The following is a 26,522-nucleotide window of genomic DNA, read 5'->3' on the forward strand; positions in this document are numbered from 1 at the left end:
TTAGTCTTGCTTCTCCCCAACCAATAAGGAACAACAAGTGTTGTCTTAGCAGGCAAAGTTCAATTTATTTGTTTATAAAAAACCATCTATGTGGTTGCCACAGCAGCTGCCTGGGTCCTCTGGACAGATACTCGAGTGTGAGTCTTCACAAGATGGTCGGTGAATTCCTGCAGATTACAAAACAAGTCTTATTCACTGCACTTACCAGTGGGTACAGCACAACCCATTCAATAAATTCTGCAAGAGTCAGTTGTCAAATCCCATAGGAAACAGAGAGACCACAGCAGGTCAAGCTGTTATCAAAGGGAATTCTTGTTCTTTCTCCTGTGTACGACAGTCACACCATACTGGGTCAAGTGCAACTGAGCAGAGCTAAGGAGATGGGGAACGATTTCCCAAATTATCTCAGTTCTATCCCCCAAAGTTCCCATCATATCATACCTGATAAGGAGACTTAGTGAACACAGTCTCCTTCCACAGGTCTGGGGTTAGATAGCTGTATGTTTTGGAGATGGCATCAAAGGTAGCTTTAGCTGTTGGAAGAAGTTGCATGTGATTAACAGTAACTAGCCTCCTAAACCTAATTTTTCAGAAGACTCATCTTCCAAAGGCCTTATGTGCTCAGTGAACTGAACCTCCCTCAGTCCACCTTCCTTTCGGCTCTGACCTTCAAAAAAGTTCATTCCCAGTTCTCCAGAGATGTACTTTTAACAATTTCAGATCCCTTTTGGCTTACCCATTTTGTAATAAATTATAACAGCGGCATCATTTGTCTCAGTCTATATAGCAGGACATTAATCTGATTCCTTCATCACTCACCCCAACCATTTCCAAATCCTAATTCCTGTTCATGCACAAGTACTGACTGTCCCATGTTTTCCTCTTTGCTAACTTAAATTTTTTAGCTTTGTTGACTGCTCAGTTCAAATGTTATCTACGCATAGCTTCATGATACCTAAATTATAGTCTTCCAATTATATATATATGCCTCCTTTACAAAAGAATGCAAGCTCATTCTTCACTGCATAGAGCACCAAATTCCTCTGCCAATCACTGGTAAAGCTATCCTGCCAGCACTCACCGAAATTGCCCAGAGTGGCAGTACAGCCTCTTGCAGAAGTGTAGCAGTCATCAATTCCAGCCATCATCAGCAGCTTTTTAGGCACAGGAGCTGAGACAATGCCAGTACCTCTAGGGGCGGGGATCAGGCGCACCAGGACCGACCCACATCGCCCAGTGACCTTGCAGGGTACTGTGTGAGGCTTGCCAATCTTGTTCCCCCAGTAGCCACGTCTCACAGGAACGATGGACAGCTTGGCCAGAATGATAGCACCTCGAATAGCTGTGGCCACTTCCTTGGAGCACTTGACACCCAGACCAACATGGCCATTGTAGTCACCAATGGCCACAAAAGCCTACAGAGAAAATGCTTTTAGAAGAGCATCTTAAAACTCCCTACCACGTATAAACATTAGGTGAGTGGCCAGGTGCCTTGCATTTAGTTGACTATGACTCCCTGATGAGGGAGAACACCAGAATGAGAACCTTTTAACATTTTTAAAAAGATTTTTTCCCCAGATCATTTGGAGACGGGGATATAAACTTCTCTGCAAAATCACTAAAGTTTTAACTTTCAGCCTGGGTCGAACTAACCCAACTAAACAAATTACCTTGAACCTGGTACGTTGTCCAGCTCTAGTTTGTTTCTGAACAGGCATGATCTTCAGAACCTCATCTTTCAATGAAGATCCCAGGAAGAAATCTATGATTTCAGACTCCTGTGAGAAATAAGATTAGGTTAGGTAACCTAAGTTTGGTTTGTTTGGGGTTTTTTTTTTTTTGCTTCTTGGGGTAGGCAGGACAATTGGGGTTAAGTGACTTGCCTAAGGTCACACAGCTAGCTTTGTGTTAAGTGTCTTACGTTGGATTTGAATTCAGATCCTCCTGACTCCAGGGCTAGTACTCTATTCACTTCGCCACCAAGCCCTAATTTTTAAAAAGCTACTTTTACATACTTTTAGAGGAAGATTAAGATGGATATTAGATCTCTTACAATTCTACAAGCCACATATGATTCACAATAACATTACCTTTTATACACAATTCAAGTTTTAAATTGGATAGTGCTGGTTCCACAAGATCCTTGTGAGCTGAATCCTACCCTCATTTTCAGATTGAGAATGTAACTCAGATTCAGTGACTCAAATACATACACAAATGTAGATGTATAAACATAAATATATATCTATCTTCACACACTATATATAACATGGACAGTACTGTATTTTTAGGAAATAATGTCTTTAAAAAACAAGATTCATTAAATAATTACTGATTCTGGGACAAGTCCACTTTTCCCCCTGTTAAAATGAGAGATGTCATTTATACAGTTAAAGTGAGGCTGAGCAACTTGCCAGGGCATCACACCTGCACCCATGCTACTTTCCTCCCTTATTACAAGTGGTCTGTCTTGGTGCAAGTGGATAGCGGCTATGGAAAAGTGTGTATTTGGGGGTGGGAGATTTCCTGGTAAAGACCCCCAGAAGGCTGTTAGAACATAGCCTTTGCTACTGCCCACCTTCCCAGTACCTTGATAGGAAGGGAGAAAAGATAGATCTCTTCCAAAGACTTGATCTTCATGTCCTTGACTAGCCGGCCCAGCTTAGTAACAGGAACCCACTAGACACACAGGAGAACCAGGGGTTAAATGTAGGTGGTGGCAATCCCCCTTCCCCAAACTCGACTGCCAGCCCAGGGTGCAGAGCCACCTTCCCCACCCGTGTTAACACTGCAGTGGCAGAGTTTAGAGAAATAAAGCAAAGCCTAAATACGCAGGCGGTGAAAAATCCACAAGAGAAAGAACCAAACAGCTCAGACCCTACACCGAAGCAGACTAACCTCCTTGTCTTCCGCCTTTCCTCCTCGGGCTCCGCGGCCACGGCCCCGGCCTCGACCACGGCCCCGGCCTCGACCTCGGCCCCCACTGCCAAAGCCACCGCGGAAGCCGCCCCGGCCTCCGACGCCGGGGCCCCCGGGGCCTCCCGCACCTCCTGCAGCACCGGCGTCGTCCGCCATTTGCTGTGAGATAAAAAAGCCTGGTGACCGGATCTGAAAGCGAGCGCTTGGAGATCCCCTACCCCCTCCCCAACCCAATCAGAGGCTCAGACTAGCGGCAAAGGGCCCCCCAGGGCCGCGGCAGCCCCCGAGCGCTACGGAGAAACACCCTAAAGAGGCGCCCGGACAAGGGAAGCGGGGCCCAACGGCTGCCGGGCCCGGACCTCCGCGGGGCGCCCCAACGGCATCAAATAGGCCCGTCCCCGACCCACGGACCACACCAACGGACCCGCTCAAGCTGGGACACCTATCCCCGGCGAAGCACGGCGTCGATGCCCGCGGATTCCCTCCTGTCCCCTCTGTGATAATCCCTCAGCTTTCCACCTCTGCTCCCATCCCCCCACTACGAGAGCAAGCAACAGACACTCACGTGTTCACTAGAAGTAGAAGGCCTTCTTAGACGCAACGAGACTTTTTATAAGAAGCTAGTTCTCGCGATATCTTCTAAACCGGGGAAACTCCGGTTCCTGGATTACTCAAGATTAACGGGAAGCTTCTGTGATTGGTTAAATCAAGCCTCCAACTTTTCTTCCCAAGGCGTGGCCTAGAGCTACTGCCGCCACTAAGGTTTTTGACCCGGAAGTAGATCTCTGATACTCTGGAACCACTCTATCTTAGCAGCTAGAGTATAAATTTGGAGATTCCCCGGTTCATTTACTTCTTTCAATTTGGAGGCTCGAGCAGTTTGTCTCTCTGAAGAGCTCTGCTGTGCTAGGGAGGGCAGCTGGGGTGCTGCGGCCCCACGGGGCTCTTCTTGGGTAAGAAATAATAGCTCAGCAAGGTGGGGAAGAGGAAGCTGAAGGCAACTTGTCTCCACTGGGGTCTCGCGGGCACGCGGCCTCTCGCCATACCCCGATCTCGCCGCTGGGGCTCCGCAGTGTGCTTGTCTCCCGACCCCGTAGGGAAGGGCCTAGGCCGGCGTCGTCTGAAAATCACCCGCGGTTTGCTCCCATGGCCACGGGTGAGACCACGGCGCCCACAGCTACCAGGGGTCTTTAAGCTTATCCCCCATAGACTGAGTGTGGGAGATAAAACCCAGGCCCCGACAAATGCCACGGCGTGATTGGCGGCGGGGGCTGGTCGTGGGGAAGAAGGGGGCAGGACCTCCACTAACTCTACTTTTATCTCCCGGGTCATAGGGGTTCCTAGCGGAGTAAAAGCCCAGCTCCTGGAACAGCCTCTTCGATCACGCTGCAGGCATGGAAAGCTTCGCTCCAGGGAGGCTTGTAGAACAGGCCCCCTAACAAAGTTGGAGTTCCCTCCCAAGAGACCTGGAGTCACCCACGTGGACCATCCCGGACAACCGTGATCCAGTCCAGTGGCCCCCACTCCACATAATGGGGAAATGGAATGAGGGGGTGGGGTGCACGAGAGAGTCTGGACTAGAATCTAATTCAAACCACCAGCGTTTATGACAGAACTTGGTTGGGGGTGGGGAGGTCAGACTAAAAGGAACAACATAATATGTGGAAAGTGAATGAAATGTTGAGGTAGGTAGAGGGCAGGGCCTAGAGTCAGGAAGACCTGAGTTCAAATCCAACCCGAGACACTAAACTTTGACCTTGGACAAGTAACTTAACCAGTGTTTCCTTAGGAGACAGTGACTCAGATTGCTAGGTTGGAGTCAGGAAGACCTGAGTTTAAATTCAGCCTCAGATCCTTAATAGTTCTGTGACCCTGGGTGGATTTCCGTTACTCCAGGAGAGAAGAAAATGGCAGACCACTTAACTGTCTTTGCTAAGAAAATCCCATGGACAGTATGGGTCCAGCAAGTCACAGTCACACAACTGGAAAACAACAGAAATCGAAATTTTAGGGCTGGGAAGAGCACAAACCAGGATCACCAGGAAAAGCTTTTAAGAATCTCTCCTTGAAGGGAGTCCTAGGAATCTTAAGAAGTGGTAGAAAGTGATAGCATTCCAAATGGAATGTTTTGGGTGAGCCAGTTTGGCCAAAATATGGGAGTAAGAATAAGTATGGAAAGATAAGGGTGGAGGTGGATTGTGAATGATTGAAAAGGCACTCAGGAATCTTATTCTAGAGACATTAGGGAACTACTGAAGCTTCTTGAACTCAGGAAAGTGATGTGATGAAATCTGTTTTGTAGGAATATCAATTTAGCAGTGTGTAAGAATTGGAGGGAGACAGGGACATAATTTGGGCTCCTGAGGGAGGATAGTGGCAGTTCGAGTAGAGAAAAGGGGATGGATGTCAGATATGGATACATGAACCAGAAGATAGTGGAAAAGTTAGGGCTATTTGGAGGAGAGAATAATTCTTTGCTATTTTAAATTAGAGGTGCCAGAGCTGATTAATTCACAAAAATCTGGGATGCTTATACAAAGGGCCTGGCTTTCTGCAAATGCCATCTTTGAGACTAGAGTAAAAAGGGAGAGGAGAGGTATGGGATTGTGGGTTAAAGAGCTCACCACAGATGTCTCCTATATAATCTCTAAAGTTCCATTTTTTTAAGTTACTATTATATTGTTTGGTTTTTTCATTTTTTAAATGCTTTATTAACTTATGATTTACATCATTCATTTCCGCCAGATTTCGAGTTACATATTTTCTCCCCGTTTTTCCCCTACCCACCACCCCAAAATAGCAGTCCCATAGTATATCCCCTCCTCCAATCTACTCTCCCATATCTTCTCTCATACCCCCTTTGACTTTTCCAGTAGGGCCTGGTGGATCTCAGTGCCTGTATATCTTATTTTCCAATTACATGTAAAATAGTATATATATATTTAAACATTTGATATTAAAACTTTGAGTTCCAGATTCATTCCCTTCCTCCCTTGTCACCCACCCTTACTGGAAATATAAGCAGTTCAGTATAGGTTGTACATGTGTAGCTTATGCGAAACATTAATATAGTTGATATATTGTAAAAGACTGACTATATTCCCTCCCTCCTATCCCACCTCCCACTAGTTCTATTCTCTACTTTTATCCCGTCTCCTTTCAAAAGTGGGTGCTTCCAAATTCCATTCTGTCTCTTCCCATCTCATTCCTTTCTCACCTCTTAATTTCCCCTTTTAAGTATCATCCCTTCCTATTAAATTGGTCCTGTGTCCTCTGTCTACCTGTAAACTTACGCACATTCACATATTCATAGGCCTGTATACCCTCCGATATAGAAATATATATATAAACCCATATATATATATTCCCTTCAACTATTTTCATACTGAGAAAAGTTTCATCAGTTACAATTATCATTTTTCCATGTAGGAATGTTAATAGTTCAAATTTGATAAGTTCCTTAGGGTTTCTTTTCCCTGTATTATCTTATGCTTCTTGTATTTGAATGTCAGATTTTCTATTGAACTCTGGTTTTTTCAACTAGGAGAGTAATAAAGTTGAATTAGCCAAATGCAATTTGTTGGAAGGTCTTTTTGTGTGGTATTCAGTTTGAGAAGCTTCCATATCATTGACCTTGGGTGCTTGTTATGATTGTTGCCATATTGTCACAACCTTTCCCATTTCCCCATTAGCAAAATGACATTAAGATGTGTTGTTTACTCGTCATCTTGCACCTCTATTGCATTACTCTTGGTTGGCCTGCATGCCCCAAGTTTTCCCATGCCAGACCATCCTTTAAGTGCAAGTCTGACCCATGCCCCTATTCCATAACAGCCAGTGGTTCCCCATTGCCTCCAAGATCAAATATAAAGTCCTCTATAACCTGGCTCCTTCCTACCTTTCAGTCATGTACTATTGAAATCTATTAGACTACTAAATTCACCTTTTTTTTTTGTAGCATCTGGCATACTTCCTGTCATGTACTATTGAGATCTATTAGACTACTAAACTTTTTTTTGGTAGCGTCTGGCACGTGGGTGCTTAATAAATGCATATTTGGCAACATAGCAACTAATACACTAAACTAGATAAATATGAGGCTAGAAAGGTAGGGTTGGACACAGAAGCTTCGGGATATTATGGAGTGTCCAAGTTTCTTTTTGATCCTGAGAGTACAAGTTGTAATTATCCCTTTATATCCTGGCAGTGGGAGGTGGGAGGGCATAAAAATTATAAATGCTGAAATAGATTCATGGTGAGAGGGGTCCATATACTGGAAATCTCCAACAGAGGTCATTAATGAAAAACTCATTTTTACCAAGGCCCTGAGAGGGGGAAAAACTTGTAAAAAAAAAAAAATCATAGGAAATTAGTACTGGAACTCACTGTGTGCTGTCGCCCCTGGCAGAATTTAGGTCATTCATTTAAAAATTAACTTGGCTCTTAAATATTCATAGACTTGGAGCCCCACAGGTTGTTGTAAGTCTGCGGTGGGGAAAAAAATACTGAATTTTGAGGGCTTCGATTTTTACATTTGGTAAAATTAAGGGTTTCTTGGAAGAAACCTGAACTCATCTTCACCTGTAAAAAGATGAAAAGTCCCTACCCTCCCTCCAGTCTGAGACTCAAGTGAAAAGTGCATACAATGCAGACACAACTGAAGACAGGCCATGACTACAGCCTGATCCTGTCCCCATTGTGGGCTTCTGGTACCTAGGGAGAAAGGACAGGAACACCCCTGACACCCCGGCTTGATCAGCCTTGTTCCTGGCTGGGCACTGCCACTAGGACTGGGCTGTGATTGGTTGATGGTAGACAATGAGACTGTGATGTCAATTTGAATAGAGATGTGTGAAATGGGGTCTTAGCCAGCCTCAGCTCAGTAGTGCTGCTGCCTAAGACCACGATCATGGTGAGTTCATGCCTTCCCCTCCACTTCTGTTCTCCATGAGGGCTCACATAAATTTTTTTTCGGTGTACATTACACCATAATGAGGAAGGGCAAAAGAAGAGAAGGTTGATGCCTAGGGGCCTGTTCCTTTGGCTCTGGAGACCCTAAGTAGCACCTTCCTTAGGGAAGGCCACTAGAAATTTAAATAGAGTGGTAGTGGGAGTATATGGGCCCTCTTCAGCCCATTAAAAGTCTCCCCAGATTCTTGTCTGCCCTAATTTGTCTCACCTTTCCCCCAAAAGATATCTGGGTTCTAGGCCTTCCTCTGTCTCTAGGGCTGCAAAGTGGTAAATTTTTTCTCTGGTTTCATTCTCTATTATGTTAATATATTTCCTTTCCCTGACCTTTCTCCCCTCCCAGTAAAAGACTGTAGAAAAAGAAAAAGTATTATAATACTATAACACTGAGAATAAGTGAGATGTACACTTTAAGCAGCTAGACAGTGGATTGAGTTCTGGGCCTGGAGTTAGGGAAACCAGAGTTCAAATGTGGCATCAGACACTTACTAGCTGTGTGACCCTGGGCAAATCACTTAACCCTGTTTGCCTCAGTTTCCTCATCTGTAAAATGAGCTGGAGAAGGAAATGATAAACCATTCCAGAAAACCCCAAATGGGGTCACAAAGAGTTGGACACAATTGAATAACATTCCTTAGGAAGCCTGAATATAGCGTTAAGAGAAACTTCACTAGTTTAGTTATGATCACTGCTAGTCTATGTTTGAATGAATGGAGGGGTGTATGAATGGTCTAGCCAGAGGGTACAGGCTTCCAGAAACTCCAGATAGGCAATGTGACAGTATTCAGCACTCGATTCTGGAGCATGTGATTTGGGCTTATCCAGGCCCCTATGGTGCTGGATGACTAAAGAACAGACCCTGGGGGGGGGGGGGGGGGAAGAGGGGGGGCTTGACCAGAAAATAGACACTTGATTGAGTTTGTCCCACTTTCCTCTTAGTAAAGAGTTGATTATTTGGCTGAAGTGCCCTCCTCTTAGTGAATTTATTAGCATGCCTTTCAAAGCTTATAGAGAACGTTCCTTCTGGAAAAGGAGGGAGGACTCTTGTATTGACAAGATCCTGCTGATACTGCAGTGGGCAGGTTGGGGAATGGAAGAGAAGAGAGGTGGGAGAGAAGATCCTATCTTCTCCTGGTCACTAATCCTATGTCTCTGTTCTGTTGTTGCTTGGGGTGAACTAACAGAGTGGTGGATATGATCTCAACCTCTTTGCCAGCCCCCCAGACTGTGCCTTGCTATGTTCTGTCTGCCATGGGGTCCTCAAGCGACCAGTAAAACTGCCGTGTGGTCATATCTTCTGCAAGAAATGCATCTTAACCTGGCTGGCTAGGTAGGATATGGAGTCTCTGTCCCAAATCAGTGGGAGGGAGTGTAGGCATTTTTACCTATGGGTGAAAATAAGACAAGGTGAGGATTAAAATAAACTCTACTTTATGAAAAATATTTTTTAAAAAGAGAAAAATATTATACAAAATACCTTTTTAAGAAGGTACCCGACCATGACTAGTCCCTCCCCACCAACCAATCCCAAACCCTTGTCCTTTACCCTCATCTTCCCTTTCCTTCCAGTAGTGAGGAGATATTTGAGACCAGGGAAAGGGACACTCCCTCAGTGCATTCTGCTAGCTAATAAACTAACACATAACGAAGGGTCAAGGGAACATTTGTCCAGTGTACTCTGTGGTAGATGGGGGTGTGGATCAGTTCCTGAAAACATGCCTGGTAAGTTGCCCTGTTGGCTCTCCATCTCTTCCCCAGACAAAAGACATGTCCTTGCTGTAGGAAAGAAGTGAAAAGGAAACTGATGGTCCAGGTGCACAAACTCAGAAAAACCATTGGCCGCCTGCAAGTCAAGGTATGGTAGTACCCAGCAAACAAAGCAGGAAGTGACTTCTTCACTTTTCAAGGGGCTGGGGAAGGGAAAAAGCAATGTAACTGTTAATGGTAGTCCCTTGATCATCCACACTGAGAAAGGGTTACTACTTTCCATCCAGCATTTGGAGGCAGATTGGTTTGGTCCAGGCATCAGGAAAGGATATTATCAGTAAGAAGTGGCTGAACTTGAATTTAAGCTCCCCAAGAGCTACTTACTGATCTTTTCCATATTTTGTCTCTTTCTTCTTTCTTGTCACTCTGTTTCCCCCTTCTATTTTCCTCTCCACCCTGTCTTCTCTATTTCTCTCCCCTCCCCCTCATGTCCCTCTTTTCCTTCTTCATCTATCTTTCTTTGTGTCCTCTTGCTCTCTATCTCTCTGTGCAGTGTAAGAATTCCCAGGCTGGCTGCTGTGTCACCTGTCCCCTGTCTCAGCGTAGGATCCACCTGGACTCCTGCCCTTTTGAGCTCACCCCCTGCCCTAATGCAGGCTGCATGGCGAGGGTGCAACGGGCAGCCTTAGCAGAACATGGCCGGAGCTGTGGACATAGGCGACAGCAGCGCTGCCCCCTCGGCTGCGGGGCCACGCTCACAGCTGTGGAAAGGGAGAGCCACAACTGCTACCGGGAGCTCCGAGAGGCATGGGGCCGCCGGAGAGCGCAGGGTCGGGCCCTGGTCTCCCGCCTTCGACATAGAATGAGGCGGATCCACCGGGCCACCAGCCTCATCCGAAGGCAGCTGACCCGGCTGGAGACCTTCCTGGAAGAGGAGGAAGAGGAAGGCATGGATGTATCCAACATCAACACCGAGGCACCCAGGGCTGCTATGTAATGCCTGCCCAGCTGGATGGTCAGGACTCCTGCCCATATGCCCTCCCCTGGGGCTGACCAACCTACTATGACTGTAAATAGAGAAGGATGAATAAAGGTGGAGCCCAAGGGGTCCCAAGCCTTGTTCTTCTGCTTTGCGACAGGCCCTATACCCCACCCTACACACACAGGGTACCCAAGTTACATTTCCCTCCAAGGACTTCATCTCCTCTGAGAAAACTACTCCATCCCCATGTCCTGCAGCCTTGAAAAACACCCCTCTTCCCCAGGAAATTGTCTATGCTGCCCAGAGTACAGCCCAATCAGCTGCCATTTACTCTACTAGTTAAGTTTTATAAAATGTTTTACTTCATTCTCACTCCATTTGCCACAATAACCCTATTAAACATTCTCATCCCCATTTTACAGATGAAAAAAACAAGCTCAGAAAGAGATTAATTTGCCCTTGATCACACAGTTACTAAGTATTGAAGCTGAGCTTTGAATCTAGGGCCTTTCTTATAGTTCAGTATCCCTGAGGCATCTTTTCCTTCCTCCATTGACCAGTCCACACTGCTGAGAGTGGTCTAAAGACTATCCTTCAAGCTCCAACACTACTCTGAGGCACTCCCCTGTCTACACCCTACCCCCCAAACCCTTCTGCAGCCTGTGTTTCTGAAATAATCTCTAAGCTCCATATATTACTAGGACCTCCATGGCCCAGTCTCCACTGCACTCTATTTCTGTTGCTCTGAGATACCCCTACTCTACAAGGGTTCCTCCCCATGTAGATTGTCCTAAAATAAGGGCAGAGTAACTGGACAGTGCAGATTGCCTCCAAATTTAGAGATTAACAGAACAGTATAGTAAAAAAGGTCAAAGGCAGGGGCAAGGTATATGTGTGTGAGGGACTCTAGTATGAGGTGACAATGATTGAATTAATAAAGTAGAACCAAGGTCTAAGCTGGATATGAAGGAAAAAGATCCAACTGTCAAAAAATATTTGAAGTGTTGTTAACAGCATGTTTTAGAACTGGGCTGGGAGCGAATGGGCAACACCTTTCCACAGCGCCCCTAGGAGCATGGTTGGAGTTTGAAGGAGTTATTAAGAGATGGGGTCTGATAGAGTCTAAGGAGGAAGACGTTAACAAGCTGGAACACATTCTGGGAAGAGTGACTAATAAGGTCAAATAAGTTTCAAAGACTTGAAACTGCCCCATAATGCTGGGTAAAACCATAAAGCCAGGGGTTAACCTTTTTTTTTTTAATCTCAATGTTTTTTAAATGCATAAAATAAAATGCATAGGATTAACAAGGAAACCAATTATGTTGAAAATGGTTATCCAAATATTTTTAATAAATTCACTGACACTACGCTAAGAACTGCAATAAAGGAACTTTGGGGTGCTTCTCTCCTAGTGGAAAGTAGACTTCAGTAGTCAAGAGGAGTAGATGTGATCATTCTACAGGTATTTACATAGCAATCATTGAAGAGGGATTAGATTTGTTTGATCACAAAATACAGAACTAGTACCAGTGATGGGAAGTTATAAGAAAACATCTGGTTTATTTAAGGATTAACTTCCTAACAATGAGAAATGTCCAATAATGGAATGGACCACCTTGGGAGATTGTAGTTCCTCCATCACTTCAATTTTTTAAAAAATACTTTGTGAAAAATTAGCTGGAGTACACTTTTACTCTCCTCCTACCTCTCCTTGCCTCTACTGAAAAAGAAAAACAAAAGTTGTAATATGATGAATGAATATATTTTCCGAGACAGTTTCTGGGTAACCAATAATCAATTTATTAAAGCAAAAAATAAACTGAGGTCAGTGGCCCTCTCCAAAACCAAAGATACCCCCTGGAGAACATTGAATGCTTAAAAGCCCTTGGGAAAAGGGTGTCTCGAGAATGAAAATCAACTCTGATTGGTTAATGATCAATGAAGGGGGCGGGGTACATATTAATGAGGAAATGGACAAAATGTCTTCAGTTCCTCCTGTTGAGAATTTGACCTAATCTTGAGATTTAGCTGCCTCCAACAATCTGGACAAAAGAATCCATCTCTACCCAGACCACTCTGACTGGTTTTCCCCTTCATAAGCTGGATCACCTAATTCTAATGGAAGGTTCTAAGGACAAGGGCTTGTTTCTTAAGGGCAAGAACTCACCTAGACTGGATTCTTTTTGTAAGGTGTTCTAGTTGGGTGGGGTCCCACCCAAGATTAAAAAGCATGTATCCCAAGGATTTGGAAAGTTCTATCACAAAGTTCTTCAGAGACTGGCTGAATAACCTACAAAGGCTGGTTTCTCAATGAAGAACTAGGAAGAGGAAACCTTAATTTTAATTTAATAATTGATTATTAATATGAGAAAAATTATTTCTTTCAGTAACAAATATGCATGGTCAAGCAAAATAAATCTTTGCGTTGGCCATCAGATAAGTTTCAGTCTGTACCCTGAATCCATCACCTGTCAGGAGGTGTGGGTAGCATGTATCACCAAGAGTTCTCTGCAATCAGTCTTGAAGTAGAAACTGAATAACTATCCCTGGTCCTGCTCAGATGGAACTTGGACTTCAGAGTTGACTGTGATTTGAGGTTTATACAGATGTATTTCATAGATAACCTCTGGCCTTGTGATATCAGGCCACAAGAGGGAGACTGGGAGACCTGAGAAAGGCTGAGTGACTAGAGCAGATGAAGGGAGGCTAGAACGGGGGACATGATAGCATTGCCATAGCCCATTAAGGTTTGCAAAGCTCTTCATTGGAGTTCTCAAATTTATTTGAGTCTCAAAACAACCCTGTGAGCTACCATGATTATCCGCCTTTTACAGACGAGGAAACTGAAGCTCAAAGGGGTTAAGTGATTTGCCCAGGATCACACTACCTGTCGATAATCAGTCAGTGTACATTTATTAAGCTCCTACTATGTGCTACCGGTAAGTAGCTAGTAGAGCCAGGTCTTCCTGTGTCCAAGTGCAGCGCTCCAGCGCCACCCAGCGGCGCAATGAAGAGCTGAAGGTTGCGGGCCGAGAAAAATTCCCGAGTTCAGGCCCTGAGAGGAAGAAGACGTAGCTTGGGTTTCCGGTGGGTTCGCAGCCCGTCTCTACTGTCAGGAAACTACACCAGCACCATCATGACCACCACCACTACGTCATCTATACTACCCTGAGAATCCTCCCACCGGTCACACACACAACTCTATCCACATCACGTCCCTCCCGCGGCGTTGGGCAGGGCACGGGAAACAGACCAGGGTCTCCAAAAGCAGCCCTTCCCACCTTCCACAGAGCAACATCCGGAAAGGACTTCGCCCGCCTAGGTGACGTAACTCGGCGACGACATCATGGTGCGCCGGACGTAGGCGCGCCACGATCCGCTACCCTACCACACGTGCTGGCCGCAACCGGGGCTGGAACCGGGACCGGGATGGCGGAGACTACTGGGACTAGGACCCGAGGCCTGCGCTTCAAGAGCAAGTGAGGCGTGGGCTGATCACGGCCAAGCCGGGGAGGGGGGCGGGCAAGGGTGTCCGGGGGGCCGCGGGGTTGCCCGGGTTTGCCGTCCTCCAGCGTGGCCTTTTCTCTCCCCGCAGCTATGCGGTGCAGCGGCGAATCGAGCCTTTCTACAAAGGAGGCAAAGTCCAAGTATGAGACCTGGGGCGGGGGTCGGTAGGGGCGGCACAGGCGGGAGGCTGGTGCTTTGGTCCCCAGGGGGGCGGGGCTGAGGATCCCCGCTTCCCTGCTCACTGCCCTCCCCTCTCTTTCAGGCGTCCGGAGATGGACAGCTCCTGTTCTGTGTCTGCGGCCCCGGAGTGAATGTTGTGGAGGCCACTTCCGGGAACCTTGTGAGGACCTTGCAGCAGGTGAGAGCTTGAAGACCCTGATGGGAGCTGGGGGAGGTGCTGCTAGGGTCCTTCCACCCTCACCCAGACCCTCCGTGTCCCGTAAAACGGGCGTGATGGCAGCACCTGCTTCACAGGATTGCTGTGATGAGCCAATGGCATAGCTTGTAAGGTGCTTTTCATCCCCGAATGTGCAATGGTTTGTTCTTGGGGGATTTTCCATTCAGTGTTTTCAGCGTCCAACTTGTGACCCCCCTGTGGGGTTTTCTTAGCAAAGATGCTGGGGGGTAGTTTGCCATTTCCTTCTCCAGCTCATTTTACAGATGAGGAAACTGAGGCAAACAAGGTTGTGACTTGCCCAGGCATGCACAGCTCCTAAGCCTCTGAGGTCATATTTGAACTCAGGTTCTGACTCCATGCCTGATCGTCTATTTACTGCACCACCTAGCTGCCCAAAGTTTGTTATAAATGTTAGCTATTGTTATTGTTATAATGTACATTTCTTTTCTTTCCCACATCTCCCTTCAATTTGTGTTATATTCTCCTGTCTCTTTTCCCCAGGAAGACCAAGAGAACATCACAGCCTTTGATCTCAGCCCCAACAATGAGGTGTGTGTGGTGGGGGAGAGGGTGATAGGGGAATTGCTTTCTGGACCCCAGATCCTAACTTCTATCCCTTTCCCATATTTCCCAGATCTTAGTGACTGGGAGCCGTGCATTATTACTAACTCAGTGGGCCTGGCGTGAAGGCAATATCATACGTGTTTGGAAGGCTGTACACACAGCACCTGTGGCCTCCATGGCTTTTGACCCAACATCCACGCTACTGGCCACAGGTAATCCAGTCAACAGACATTTATCAAACACCTGTAATAGGTGCTGGGTATACAAAAACAAAAGTCCTGTTTTCAAAGAGTTTATAGCCCAGCCAAAGAAGGTAATATGTATAGATTTGCAAAATACATACAAGATAATTTTGGAGAGAAGATACTAGCAACTGGAGAGATCAGGAAAGGTTTCATATAGAAGATGGAAGCCTTGAAAATAAGTAGAAAGGAGTGCCTTTGGGGCCTAGAAGATAACCAGCACAAAGGCAGAGAAACAAGAGATTGAGTTTCCTGTTCAAGGAACAGCCAAAAATCTAGTTTAATTGAGTCTTAGAGTTTGCCAAGAAGAATAATGGAAAGGTAGGTTGAGAAAGGTTTTGAAAGGTCATTTAAAAAGTGACAAATGGACGTATTTATAATTGGTCATGATAGTAAGGAGGAATGGCTGGAGTTATTATTGAGAAGAGGTATAACATCAAATCCGTATTTAAGGAAAATGTTTTGGATGCTAGGTGGAGGATAGGTATGGGGAGAGGGAATGCAGAAAGACCAATTAGGGGGTTGTTGTAATAGTTGAGAGGAAATGTGATGATTTCCTGAACTAGATTAGGGGGTTGCATGAGTTAGAGAAAAGAGGATGAATGTCAGGTGTGTTTTGGAGGTAGAATCAACAAGCTTTAGCAGTGTTGAATGAGGGCGAATAAGGAGTTGAGGTGTAAACCAAAGGGAAAGATGGTGGAATCTTTGGCCAAAATAGGGAAATTCAGAAGAGGGGTTACAGAGATTATTATTAGTTCTCTTCTGGACTTAGTGAGTTTAAGGTGCCCACTAGGCAGCAGTTTGAAATGTCTAATAGACAATCAGCGATATGTTAGCCTCAGAAGAGACACTAGAGCTGGATATATAAGTCTTAGAGTCTTCTGCAGAGAAACGATGAATACCTCCAGTTGAGCCAGTGAGGTTGTTAAGAGAGAAAAAAGATTCCCAGTAGTAGGCTAGAGCCTTAGGGAACATTGTGGGGCCAGAAGAGGAGACTGAGAAGGGAAAATTAAACAAGGTAGGTGGTGAACCAAGTGAAAACAGTGAAGCCCAGAGAAGGGAAAATATCCAGGAAGAAAAGGCGGTCATCAATATCTTGTTGTAGAGTTCAGAAAGGTGAGAATTGAGGAGGGGAATAGGGAAAGGCTTTCTGATTTGGTTATCAGAAGACAGTTGGTGACTTTGGAGAAAGCCATTTCATCTGAATAATGAACTTGGAAACTGGATTTCAAAGGGATGAAAAATATATAAGAGGGGAGGGAGGGTAGGTAGCATTTTCTTGGAGTTTGATTGGAAAAAGAAGAAATGTAGAATAAATAGCTAGAGGGGATGGTAGAGTCTGGTGAGAGTCTTTTTTAAGTTAGGAAGGGTTTCGGGCTGGTTGGAGCCATCAAGGAAGGAGCCGGTAGATAAGAAAAGATTGAAGGAGGGAATGCCGAAGGAGATGGGAAGGGATGAGATCAAAGGTGTATATATAAAAGATGAAGTTAGCCTTGGTGGGGGAAAAGTCCACCTTTTCAGCAGAAGAGTAAGGGATGATATTAAAGGGTTGTGAGATATAGGGAAAGAGGGAGGCCACAGAGAAAGAGTTGATGTCCTCAAGTGTCAGGGTTGGGGAGGGGAGTATAGGGAGCTTAAGGAGAGAAGAGGTTTGGAAGAGCTCGTGTAGGGAGTGGGCAGAGTTAATTAGGAAGGAGTTCCGAGGATTACCTTGCTACAGTGAAGTCCCAGTTAAGATTTGGTAACAGATTTGTGCTAGACCTTGTCCAGAAAGTTGTGATTTTCTAGGTCCTTTCACCTGAGTGAGTAAGAATGGAGGGGAGAGATGATGGAAGTCATCTAGGGTCAGGGTTTGATAAGACATGAATGGCAATAAAACAAGATGTACCCCTAGGAATTTCGACTGAGTACCAGCCTGTATATCTCTTCTCATTTTGTCCCCCAAACCCATGTTACTCTTTCTCTCACTGCAGGTGGCTGTGATGGAGCTGTGCGTGTCTGGGACTTGGAACGAAGATATGGGACCCACCACCTACGTGGCTCCCCTGGAGTTGTCCAGTAAGTCCTGGGTTCAACCCATTTTACAGATGGAGCCATCAAAGTTGAGAACTGGGATTGGGGCTATGACCCAGGGATCTGGAAGGAGCCAGAGTTAGGTGACCCCTGTCTCTGATCATCCCCAGCCTTGTGGCCTTCCATCCAGACCCTGAGCAGCTCCTGCTCTTCTCTTCTGCCATGGACTGCACAATTCGTGTCTGGGGTCTTCAGACCGGGATCTGCCTGGCCCTGCTAAGCAGTCACTACAGCACAGTCACCTCACTGGCCTTCAGCGTTGATGGCCATACCATGGTCAGGTCAGTAGCTCAAAAGGAGCCTTATATTTGGATGCTGGGTTTGGGAAGAGGAGGTCCCTTTTTTTGGACCCAGGGGATGAGATGGGTGCTGAATGTGCTCAGGGATTGACTGGGTTCCCATTCTCCTGGTAGCTCTGGCCGGGACAAGATCTGTACTGTGTGGGACTTGAAGACTCGGACATCAGTGAAGACAGTCCCTGTTTTTGAGGTGGGTCTGGGGTGAGGGGAGGGGAGAGAGACCTGGGCTCAGGCCCAAAGTAACCAGCTGACACCCTCCTGATGCTGTCTCCTAGAGTGTAGAGTCTGTGGTTCTGCTTCCAAAAGGGGAGGCTCCTGCCCTAGGTGTGAACACCCCAGGGCTGCATTTCCTCACAGCTGGAGATCGAGGCAAGTAGGAGGTTTCTGGTGGGAGGGGAGAGGCTCCTGGCCATGGCCCAGGCTTGGGGGTGCCCTAGTTTCATCTCCTATGTGCTGCAGCCGTTTCCAGTTCTCCATCTCTGATCTGTTCCTCCCCGTGTCTGAAATATCTCTTGTGTGTGTGTCTGGTCTAGGAGTACTTCGAGTATGGGAGGTTGAGTCTGGGAACTGTGTGCATACCCAGAAACCTGTCCTTGGTGAGGGTGGCCCTGGGCAGGAGATCACACACTGTGCCCTGGTCCCAACTGCTGGGCTGATTATGGCTGTCACAGCTGAGCACAACATCCTCCTTTATGAGGCCCACACCCTTCACCTTCACAAACAGGTGGGTGCCCTCTGATCCTCATGGCCACCACCGTTGGTTCCTACATTCTAGAGGTAGGTTGGGGATAGGATGGTATTCCTGGCATTAATTTGCTTCCCTCTCTACCCAGTTTGCTGGTTACAATGAGGATGTGTTGGATGTGAGGTTCCTGGGTCCTGAAGATTCCCACATTGTTGTTGCCACAAATAGCCCCCGACTGAAAGTGTTTGAGCTGGAAACATCCAATTGCCAGATCCTTTGTGGGCACACGGGTAAGCCTGGCCTCCCTCTAGTTCTGAGTTACCTTTGACTCTCTCCTTTCCTCTGGATTATAATCCTTGACCCAGGACTCCAGAGGTTTCTCTAGACCTTGAAATTCCCCTGACTAAATAGAAGAGAGGCTGCTTCATTGAAGTTTGGGGATACACCCCGGGAGCCTGTTAGTGCTGAAAAGAACATTGAATCTGACCTGAGTTCAAATCCCAACTTTTCTGCAACACTTTCGCAAATCGTTTCCCCTTTGTAAGCCGCAGTTTCCTCATGTGTAAAGTGAAGTGGTCAAACCAGATCCCTAAGGTCCTGAGTCTAAGCCTCTGATTTTCAGTTCGTTTTCTCCCCACAGACACAATCATGGCTTTGGATGTTTTCCGAAAGGGCCGGCTCTTTGCCAGCTGCTCCAAGGTGAGGACTGTCCTGTGCAGACAGGGAGCTGAGGAGGGAGGAGGTAGATCATGTCTCACCACATTAACCACTCTTCACTTCCTTCACTTCCCCTGTCCTAGGACCAAAGTGTGCGCATATGGAAAATGAATGTATCTGGGAAGGTGCATTGCATAGCCCATGGCTCTGGCCATACACATGGCATAGGTACCATCAGCTGCTCTAGGTACTGCACCTGAGTGTGAACTGCCCCACCTCCTCTCCCTCCTCACGTTCAGGGAGCTCTTGGTATGCAAAGAGGCCCACCCTGATCCTTGCCTTTGGAAGCTCATGGTCTGAGGAGGTAGAAGCAGCCAGAAGATACTGCCCCTGCCATCCCAGAGCTCACTGCCTGTAGGGAGACAGGACTCAAAGGAGAATGAGGAAACACGGCAAGATGGGCTGTGCACAGGGTCTGGCAATGTGTGACTTGGGGAGTAAAGAAAGTAAAGCTGTTGTGGCCCAGGGCAGTCAGGGAGGACTTCCCAGAGGGAGTGAGGGCAGAGGGGGCTGCTTCTGGGTTTGGAAAGACAAACAGACAAAGAGGGAGGAGATGAAGGAGTTTAGCATCTTAAGAATAAAACTATTCAAACACAGGTATTGAGCCAGGGAAATGCAACTGTCTTCAGAAATAATGAGTTGTCCAACTTGACTAGAATGCAGGAATTTGAAGCGGGGGCTTCAAATGAAAAGAGATGGGTTGAGACCAGACTAAGCAGTAGATAGAGAACTAGACTGGGACTCAGGAAGACCTGAATTCAAATCCTGCTTCAGTCATTTAACCTCTACCCTGCCTCAGTGCCCTCATCTGTAAAATAGGCATAATAATAGCACCTCTGTCCCAGGGCTGCCTTGAGGCTAAAATGAGATAATATTTGTAAAACACTTTATAAATCTTAAAGCACTGTATAAAGGCTAACTACCCTTATCCTTTAAAGAACATGCAGCCACTCCCATCAGAGCAGTGTAAGACACTAAAGGCAGGGACATGACTTAGGAGCCTGTTGGAATAGTTCTGGGGTGAGAATATGTGACCTGGGTTAGGTTAGAGGCTGTGGAAATGGAGGGTAGGCCACAGAGGCAAAGGACCTGACAAACTCTGCATCTGTTTCATTTCCTGGTGTCAGGCTGAAGGAGACCTTCCTGGTGACGGGGAGCCAGGACTGTACAATAAAGCTGTGGCCCCTTCCTGAGGCAGTGACATCCAAGAAAATGACCCGACACCCCAGCTGTGACCCTGTTCCCCTCCAGGCTCAGGCCACCCAGCGGGCCCATGACAAGGTAACACCAGGACAGGAGATTATGGTCTGGAGATGGGGAGGAGCCACGATCACGGCCCTCACCTCAATCACAGCTTCCCTTCCCCCCTCTCTAGGACATTAACAGTGTGGCTGTGTCTCCAAATGACAAGCTGGTGGCATCAGGTTCCCAGGACCGGACAGCCAAGCTATGGTCCCTGCCTGACCTCTCCCTGCTGGGTGTTTTCTCTGGCCACCGGCGAGGTGTGTGGTGTGTTCAGTTCTCCCCCATGGACCAGGTGCTGATCACAGCCTCAGCCGATGGCTCCCTGAAGCTTTGGGGTCTACAGGACTTCAGCTGCCTCAAGGTAATCCTCCTTACCCCACCCCCTCAGGGGTCTCGAGGGAGGGAGGCAGGGCTTCTACCCTGACTTAGCTTCATGTCCCATTCCCTTTTTCTCATCCCCAGACATTTGAGGGTCATGATGCATCAGTGCTGAGAGTGACCTTTGTGAGCCAAGGGACACAGTTGCTGTCCAGGTCAGTTGGGACTGGGGACCAGGGCAGGGATCCTGGTGTAGGAGGTCTGACCTGGGGCTCTGATGTTGCTTCCTTCCCGGTCATTGCAGTGGCTCGGATGGCCTGCTCAAACTCTGGACTATCAAGACCAATGAGTGTGTGCGGACGCTGGATGGGCATGAGAACAAGGTGTGGGGGCTGCATTGTAACCGGCAGGATGAAGTGGCTGTGACTGGGGCCAGTGATTCTCGGATCATGCTGTGGAAGGTGGGTGAGAGCCCAGCCTCCTGGGGTGGGAGCTGTCCCTTCTTGGCCTTTCACACCCTGGGCTGAGCAACTCTGTTTCCAGGATGTGACTGAGACAGAGCAGGCAGAAGAGCAGGCCCGGCAGGAGGAACAAATCCTCAAGTAAGTCCCGGGGATAGCAGCTACAGCTCCCCCCGGCCCAGAGCCTTCCTGGCCTGTCATGCACTCAGCTCCCATACCTTGGCCCTCTCCCAGCCCTTCCCTATTGACTCACCACCTCCCCTCAGGCAGCAGGAGCTCTCTAACCTGCTCCAGGAGAAGCAGTACCTTCGGGCCCTGGGCCTGGCCATCTCTCTGGACAGACCACACACAGTACTGACAGTTGTCAAAGGTGAGTGACCTCAGAGGGCCAGAATTGAAGGGATGGAATTGCTTGGGGAGTGACTGAGGTTGAGGTGGATATAAATCCCCAGTTTTCTCCTCTTTTCCTGGACTCACCCTCCCTGCCCCACATAGCCATCTTGAAGGATGTTGATGGTCCTAAGAAACTGGAGGAAAAGGTGCTAAGGCTCCGGAAGGACCAGAAAGGTCAGTGCCACCTGGCCCAGGCCCAGCAGGGCCTTTGGGGGGTGTTGAGGGAGGGAGGCTGAGCTGGTCCCTGACCTCTTTCTTGGCCTGTTCTCAGAGGCCTTGTTGAGATTCTCTGTCACGTGGAACACAAATTCCCGCTATTGCCATGAAGCCCAAGCTGTCCTGGGCGTCCTGCTACGGCACGAGAGTCCTGAAGAGCTGCTGGCCTACGAGGGAGTTCGGGCTGCCTTAGAGGCACTGCTGCCCTACACCGGTGAGTGACCGATGGACCCTGGAGTAGGGATGGCCACTGTGGGGACGAAAGGGTTCAGTCTGTAGTCTGAGGATGAAGCAGGGCCAGCATCTGCCCTTGCCTCTTCCTTCACCTGCCTTTCTCCCTCCTCAGAGCGACACTTCCAGCGGCTTGGCCGGACACTGCAGGCTGCGATGTTCTTGGACTTTCTGTGGCAGACTATGAAACTACCTGAGACCTCAGCCTCCCCAGCCCTACAGCCTTTGTAGCAACATTTTGTATAAAAGTTTGTCAAACCTCCCAAGCATACCCCTTATCTGGGACCCAACCCTTCCTTGTCTGGTCAAAGGAATGTGCTTTCATAACCCTTCCCAAGTACCCACAGTATTCATGGGCCAGACTCGGGGCCAGAGCTGCCTGAGTCCAGTGGCTGGTGTGTTTTAGGAATATGTGTCTGCCTGTTTGTTTTCTTCATTGCCTGAGTCCCACTCTGAACCCAAGCCATGCTTTGGGGGAGATAAAGAAGCAGGCCAGGGCCCTGCCCCAAGGGAGTGACAGCTGGGGAGAAGGAAGAGTGTGACAGTGGCTGGGTCCTTGTATTTGGAGTCAGAGCATATCCTGTGTGACCTTACACAAATGTTAACCTTTCTATGCCTTTTTTGTTTGTTTGTTTAACAAATGAGGAAGTTAGACTAGATGACTTCTGCTGTAAGTCTGATCCAGGCCTTCCCTCAGGGAGCACATACTCTGGGTGTTATACAGGAGATAAAGCTGGACTGGGAAACCTGCCTGGGTGTTCTAGGAGCTCAGTGAGAGGCACAGATTATGGGTCTAAGAAACCATCTGATAACAGTCTTCTCATAACTAAGGCCCAGGGAGACAAGTAACTTGACTGAGGTTATAAGGGCAGAAAGAATTTGAACTCGGGTCTTTTCTACAAAGGAAGTGAGTGGACCCAAGGTCACACAGGGGGCTAAAATACAAGGTGGGGATCTGGGGGCATTCACTTTGGAGGTGGGCAAAGGAGAAAGCAGGCCAGGGTCTTGTGGGCCCACTCCTGGAGAGGATCCTTTATTCACATGTACAAAGAAAATTTTTTTTTAACAAAACTATTCAGGCCTGGGTCCCACAGGGACAAGGCCCTTTAATATAAAGCTGGACGGCAGGGCGCTGGAGAGGGCAGGACTTAAGAACCTGGTATCCACAGGATTTATCTGGGAGTCTAGGCCAGGCCAGTTGGGACGAGGAGGAGAAGCAGATCTGGCTAAGAGTGGCTGGGCCAAGGGTGGGGCCGGTTCAGGAATCTAGCCCTGAATCCCAAGAGGGCTCAGGAGACCTCGGTGCCTCTGGACGAAAAAGGGCCTTGCAGGTCACCGAACAGCACCTCCGCAGTATGTCCCCTCGCTTGGGCCTGGGGGGTACAACTGGTCTGGAGCCGGGGCACGCCCTGGCACTGCCTTCCTCCCCGTCATCGCTGCCTGAGCCCGAGTCCGAGCTTGAGTTGGGGTTGTTGGGTGCCGCGGGCTGGGGATGGGGATGCGGGAGGAGTTGCCCCTCCCTGGGCCTTCTCTCCTCTGACTCAGCTTCAGCTCTGCTGGACGGTTCTGAGTCCAGGTTGGCCCTGGTCAGGAGCATGCCCAGTCCACTAGCCTTCATGGGGTCGGGGCAGAGGAGCACAGCTGGTAGCAGGCCCAGGCGGCTGCGATACCTGCAGGAGGAAGGGGCTCATACATACATACCCTCGAGCTTGGGGAGGGTGGAGCGGCACTCCTTCCCCTCCTTCCCACCGCCCAGCCTGCCTCCCTACACACCTGCACTGCCACCAGCCACACTCAGACTCCTGTAGCACGGTGACACGGGCCCCCGCTGGCACTGACAGCTCGTCCTCCCGGCTGCTTCTGTAAGCTCTGGTGGTACAGAATGGCAGCCCTGGATGGGGTGGAAAGGGGTCATTCCCAGCGATCAAGGATGCTATTTCCTCCTGGGGTAGCCTTGGGTCTCAGGATTCCCCGTGAATATCGGAGGACTTCCTTAAGTCTCTGACCCAGAGGATGTCTCATCTTCCCCCAGAACAAGCTAATGATACAGGGTCATAGGGTTCAGAGCTGGGAAGAGCTTTAAAAGATCATCTGTTTTACAGATGGAAAAACTGAAACACTAAGGAAGTGTTTTATCTAAGGAAACAGCTAGTAAATGGCTGGGCACAGATTCCAGCACAAAGTTGGACACTAGTAGCCCCACTCTTTTCCTTCCCTCTCCCTTTGCTGAATCACAGAAATGGTGGGTCCGGACTAAGATAAGGGGCACTTACCACTGCAGGCTGTCTGGGACACCTCGAATCCCTCTCTTGTAGATACCTCCTGGAGGTAGGGTGCAGGAAACCAAGCTATCTGCTTATCCTCATTCTCCACCAGCCACCAGCCTGGGAAGTGGAGAAAAGAGATTGTACAGGGACGTAGACAAGCCCACCCCTAAAACCGAGCAAGTAAGGGAAGAGGTTTTGTTTCCCTGGGGTAGGAAGGAAATACGGAGGTACCAAAAATATTGGTACTAACATGTATGCATGGGCCCTTGTGGACATACCCGCCACATCAAATACAAATTCCCAGTATTTGGAAGATTTTGCTCCACTCTCAGGGATTAAGGAACCTGTCCTTTCCCTCTGGGCTCCATCTATGGGTTCCCATTCCTTCCCCAAGTCTCACACTCATACCCCTGGGGCTCCCAAGGGATAAAATATTTCCCCTGAATGTCCCCCTCAAGCTAATACTTCCGTTTCCCCAGGGTTCTTGTCCTCTTTCCCCCAAAAAACAAGGACACTGAGGGATAGGATCTTTTGGCTAAGACCCCCATCTCTTCTTTAGGATCTCCACCAACTCAATCCCAGGGCTGAGGCTCCCAACCTTGCATCTTCTCCATGTCCTACCCCCCACCCCAGCACCCCAAAGCCCTCCCACCTGTGGGTTCTTTAAGCAACACGTCTAGCTCTTCTCCGGCTCTAGCCTTAAAGGGCCTGCCCCTGGTGTCCTGAGTACTGAAGCTATCAAAGCATCGGAAAGTCTGGGCCTCCAGGGTGTGGATGTCTGACTCAAGGGCCAGGGGTTTCTTTGGACTCCGTTCTGGTCTCTCCCTAGGGGAGGGCATGATCACCAGGCTTTAAGGAAAGACCCAAGAAAACCAAGGTAAGACACAGAAGAGATGGCTTAGGGCTTAGCTTTAACCCTCTGGAATTGGGACTTTTCTAGACGCAGTACCAGATTTTCTGCCTACCCAACCACCACCCCCCCCCCATTATCTGCAGGTGAAAGTTCCTCCCCACCTCAGCTCCTCCCACTGTTCTTCTTAACCTGGCATTTGGGCTTTCCTCCCAGCTTTTTTCCTTCCTTGCCATCTTCAAGGAGATCATATTCATTTCCACATCCAGACCTTTGTTCAGTCTGTGGTACCTTCCCACTACACCTCCCATTTCCCTTAGCCTGACCCTACCCATTCCTCAGAAACTAGCCCAGGTCATTCCCGACTACCATTCCTCAGACTGGTAGTATAATTAACATCTGCAAATACTAGAAGAGTTGTTCAGTAGAATAGGGTAAGGGACAAGTGAGGGACTTGTGATTTCATTGACATAAAGGGAAACTCCTGATACTAATAGAGGTTATAGCAACTTAGTGTCAGACAGTCTTACCCAGTATGTATCAGGGGCAGGACTTGAACCCAGGCCTTCCAGGTTTCAAAGCTAGCTCTCTATCCACCATAGCACACTGCCCCATGCTAGACTTGTTCTGCTTGGCCTCATATGGCAGAATTTGCATGAGGATGGGAGAGTCATTACTAAGAGGTCAATTCCCTCCAAATGTTAGGAAGAATTTAACAGGATTGCTTAGACATGGAACAGGAGGGAGTGAGTATCCTATCACTGGGAGCCTTGTTGAAGAGCTGAGGCTGTACAACTATGGGAGAATGTAGAGAGAATTTCTACACTGAGACTCTTAGAACTGGAAAAGAATTCTGAGGCCTTTCTTTTAAATCCCACCTCTTCCAAGAAACCTTTCCTAATGCAGTCCACACAGATCTTTCTTTCCATTCTCTCAGTTTCCCCAGCCAATCCCCTTTTCTCTGTGCTTTGCCCAGTCAGATTGTGAACTCCTCTACCCCTAAACTTTCTCAGGGTGGGCAATGAAAGTTTAATCTGATTAGAAAGACTGAGCATACGGGGCCTTGCAAATACCTGTTCTGGGGCAAGACAGGCTCCAGGTCCCCAGGCTGGGGCTGGAAAAAGCCAGTGACCACCTCACTTTGAGATACCATCTCTGTAGCCCCCAGAAGTTTCTGAGAATAGTCTTCCAGCAGCCGTAACCTGGCCAGTCCCCTTCGTGTCCTTCCACTGGGGAGAAGTACTGAGGCATCTATAGGAAGAGCAGGGATCTCTATGAAACCCCAGGCCCCCCACTCCCAAAGCCCCAGATTCCCTTCATTCTTATGCTCCCTTACCCCAAGACCCTACACCCTGAGGTCCCATGACACTTTCTCTGGCTGACCCAGTGCCTACTGGTCTACTTGGCCCCAGGGATCCCCCACCCACCAACCCACCCTTATCACCAGTTCCCTAACCTTGAAACTTGGGGAGGACACAGTC

At 48.1% G+C, this 26,522-nt stretch overlaps 4 protein-coding genes and 2 non-coding genes across 8 annotated transcripts in view; 3 read left to right on the top strand and 3 right to left on the bottom strand.

The window, feature by feature from the left end:
* Positions 1-22,202, top strand: part of TBL3 (transducin beta like 3) — a 130,174-nt gene extending 107,972 nt beyond the window's left edge. Inside the window, exons 2-23 of one of the 2 annotated variants that reach the window (XM_069062702.1) lie at positions 13,941-14,055; positions 14,172-14,223; positions 14,346-14,441; positions 14,982-15,029; positions 15,115-15,256; positions 17,260-17,344; positions 17,470-17,640; positions 17,773-17,848; positions 17,934-18,027; positions 18,192-18,382; positions 18,492-18,633; positions 18,984-19,042; positions 19,144-19,247; positions 20,188-20,341; positions 20,436-20,666; positions 20,768-20,838; positions 20,928-21,084; positions 21,167-21,225; positions 21,351-21,454; positions 21,580-21,651; positions 21,749-21,907; positions 22,040-22,202. In XM_069062702.1, coding sequence (XP_068918803.1) covers positions 13,941-14,055; positions 14,172-14,223; positions 14,346-14,441; positions 14,982-15,029; positions 15,115-15,256; positions 17,260-17,344; positions 17,470-17,640; positions 17,773-17,848; positions 17,934-18,027; positions 18,192-18,382; positions 18,492-18,633; positions 18,984-19,042; positions 19,144-19,247; positions 20,188-20,341; positions 20,436-20,666; positions 20,768-20,838; positions 20,928-21,084; positions 21,167-21,225; positions 21,351-21,454; positions 21,580-21,651; positions 21,749-21,907; positions 22,040-22,155 — 2,498 coding nt within the window. In that variant the 3' untranslated portion in view covers positions 22,156-22,202. Of the gene's footprint in view, positions 1-13,639; positions 14,056-14,171; positions 14,224-14,345; positions 14,442-14,981; positions 15,030-15,114; positions 15,257-17,259; positions 17,345-17,469; positions 17,641-17,772; positions 17,849-17,933; positions 18,028-18,191; positions 18,383-18,491; positions 18,634-18,983; positions 19,043-19,143; positions 19,248-20,187; positions 20,342-20,435; positions 20,667-20,767; positions 20,839-20,927; positions 21,085-21,166; positions 21,226-21,350; positions 21,455-21,579; positions 21,652-21,748; positions 21,908-22,039 lie in introns of those variants that run through there. The other variant, XM_069062712.1, reaches the window with a different exon arrangement.
* RPS2 (ribosomal protein S2) lies at positions 44-3,078 on the bottom strand. The gene is made up of 6 exons (XM_069062736.1): positions 2,899-3,078; positions 2,590-2,679; positions 1,671-1,778; positions 1,082-1,415; positions 442-533; positions 44-167 (listed from the first exon to the last, which is right to left on the bottom strand). Exons 1-6 carry the CDS (start codon positions 3,073-3,075, stop codon positions 87-89), a joined length of 882 nt encoding a protein of 293 aa, XP_068918837.1. The 5' UTR covers positions 3,076-3,078; the 3' UTR covers positions 44-86.
* LOC138144367 (small nucleolar RNA SNORA64/SNORA10 family) lies at positions 249-382 on the bottom strand. The gene has a single exon (XR_011163928.1). It is a non-coding gene; the product is annotated as a small nucleolar RNA SNORA64/SNORA10 family (small nucleolar RNA).
* Positions 3,508-10,702, top strand: RNF151 (ring finger protein 151). Of its 2 annotated transcripts, XM_069062760.1 has the most exons (5): positions 3,512-3,872; positions 4,254-4,419; positions 9,072-9,217; positions 9,646-9,742; positions 10,148-10,702. In XM_069062760.1, the coding sequence occupies exons 4-5, from the start codon at positions 9,692-9,694 to the stop codon at positions 10,589-10,591; spliced, it is 495 nt and encodes a 164-aa protein (XP_068918861.1). In that variant the 5' UTR covers positions 3,512-3,872; positions 4,254-4,419; positions 9,072-9,217; positions 9,646-9,691; the 3' UTR covers positions 10,592-10,702. The 2 variants fall into 2 exon arrangements, with proteins under 2 accessions (XP_068918863.1, XP_068918861.1); XM_069062762.1 differs by lacking the exon at positions 9,072-9,217 and having other exon boundaries at positions 3,508-3,872.
* On the top strand, positions 4,035-4,165 carry LOC138144392 (small nucleolar RNA ACA64). The gene has a single exon (XR_011163935.1). It is a non-coding gene; the product is annotated as a small nucleolar RNA ACA64 (small nucleolar RNA).
* A 727-nt stretch (positions 22,203-22,929) lies between the features above and the next one.
* The window catches only part of NOXO1 (NADPH oxidase organizer 1), a 4,968-nt gene continuing 1,375 nt past the window's right edge, over positions 22,930-26,522 (bottom strand). The window contains 6 exon segments of the mRNA XM_069064303.1: positions 22,930-23,594; positions 23,698-23,815; positions 24,198-24,308; positions 24,844-25,040; positions 26,115-26,292; positions 26,498-26,522. The exon segment at positions 26,498-26,522 is cut by the window's right edge and continues 25 nt beyond it. Coding sequence (XP_068920404.1) covers positions 23,183-23,594; positions 23,698-23,815; positions 24,198-24,308; positions 24,844-25,040; positions 26,115-26,292; positions 26,498-26,522 — 1,041 coding nt within the window. The 3' untranslated portion in view covers positions 22,930-23,182.

The sequence above is a fragment of the Petaurus breviceps genome, unplaced genomic scaffold (genome assembly GCF_028583685.1).
Source record: "Petaurus breviceps papuanus isolate PSGF00001 unplaced genomic scaffold, PetGlider_PUasm1.0 138, whole genome shotgun sequence".
Lineage (NCBI taxonomy): Eukaryota > Metazoa > Chordata > Mammalia > Diprotodontia > Petauridae > Petaurus > Petaurus breviceps.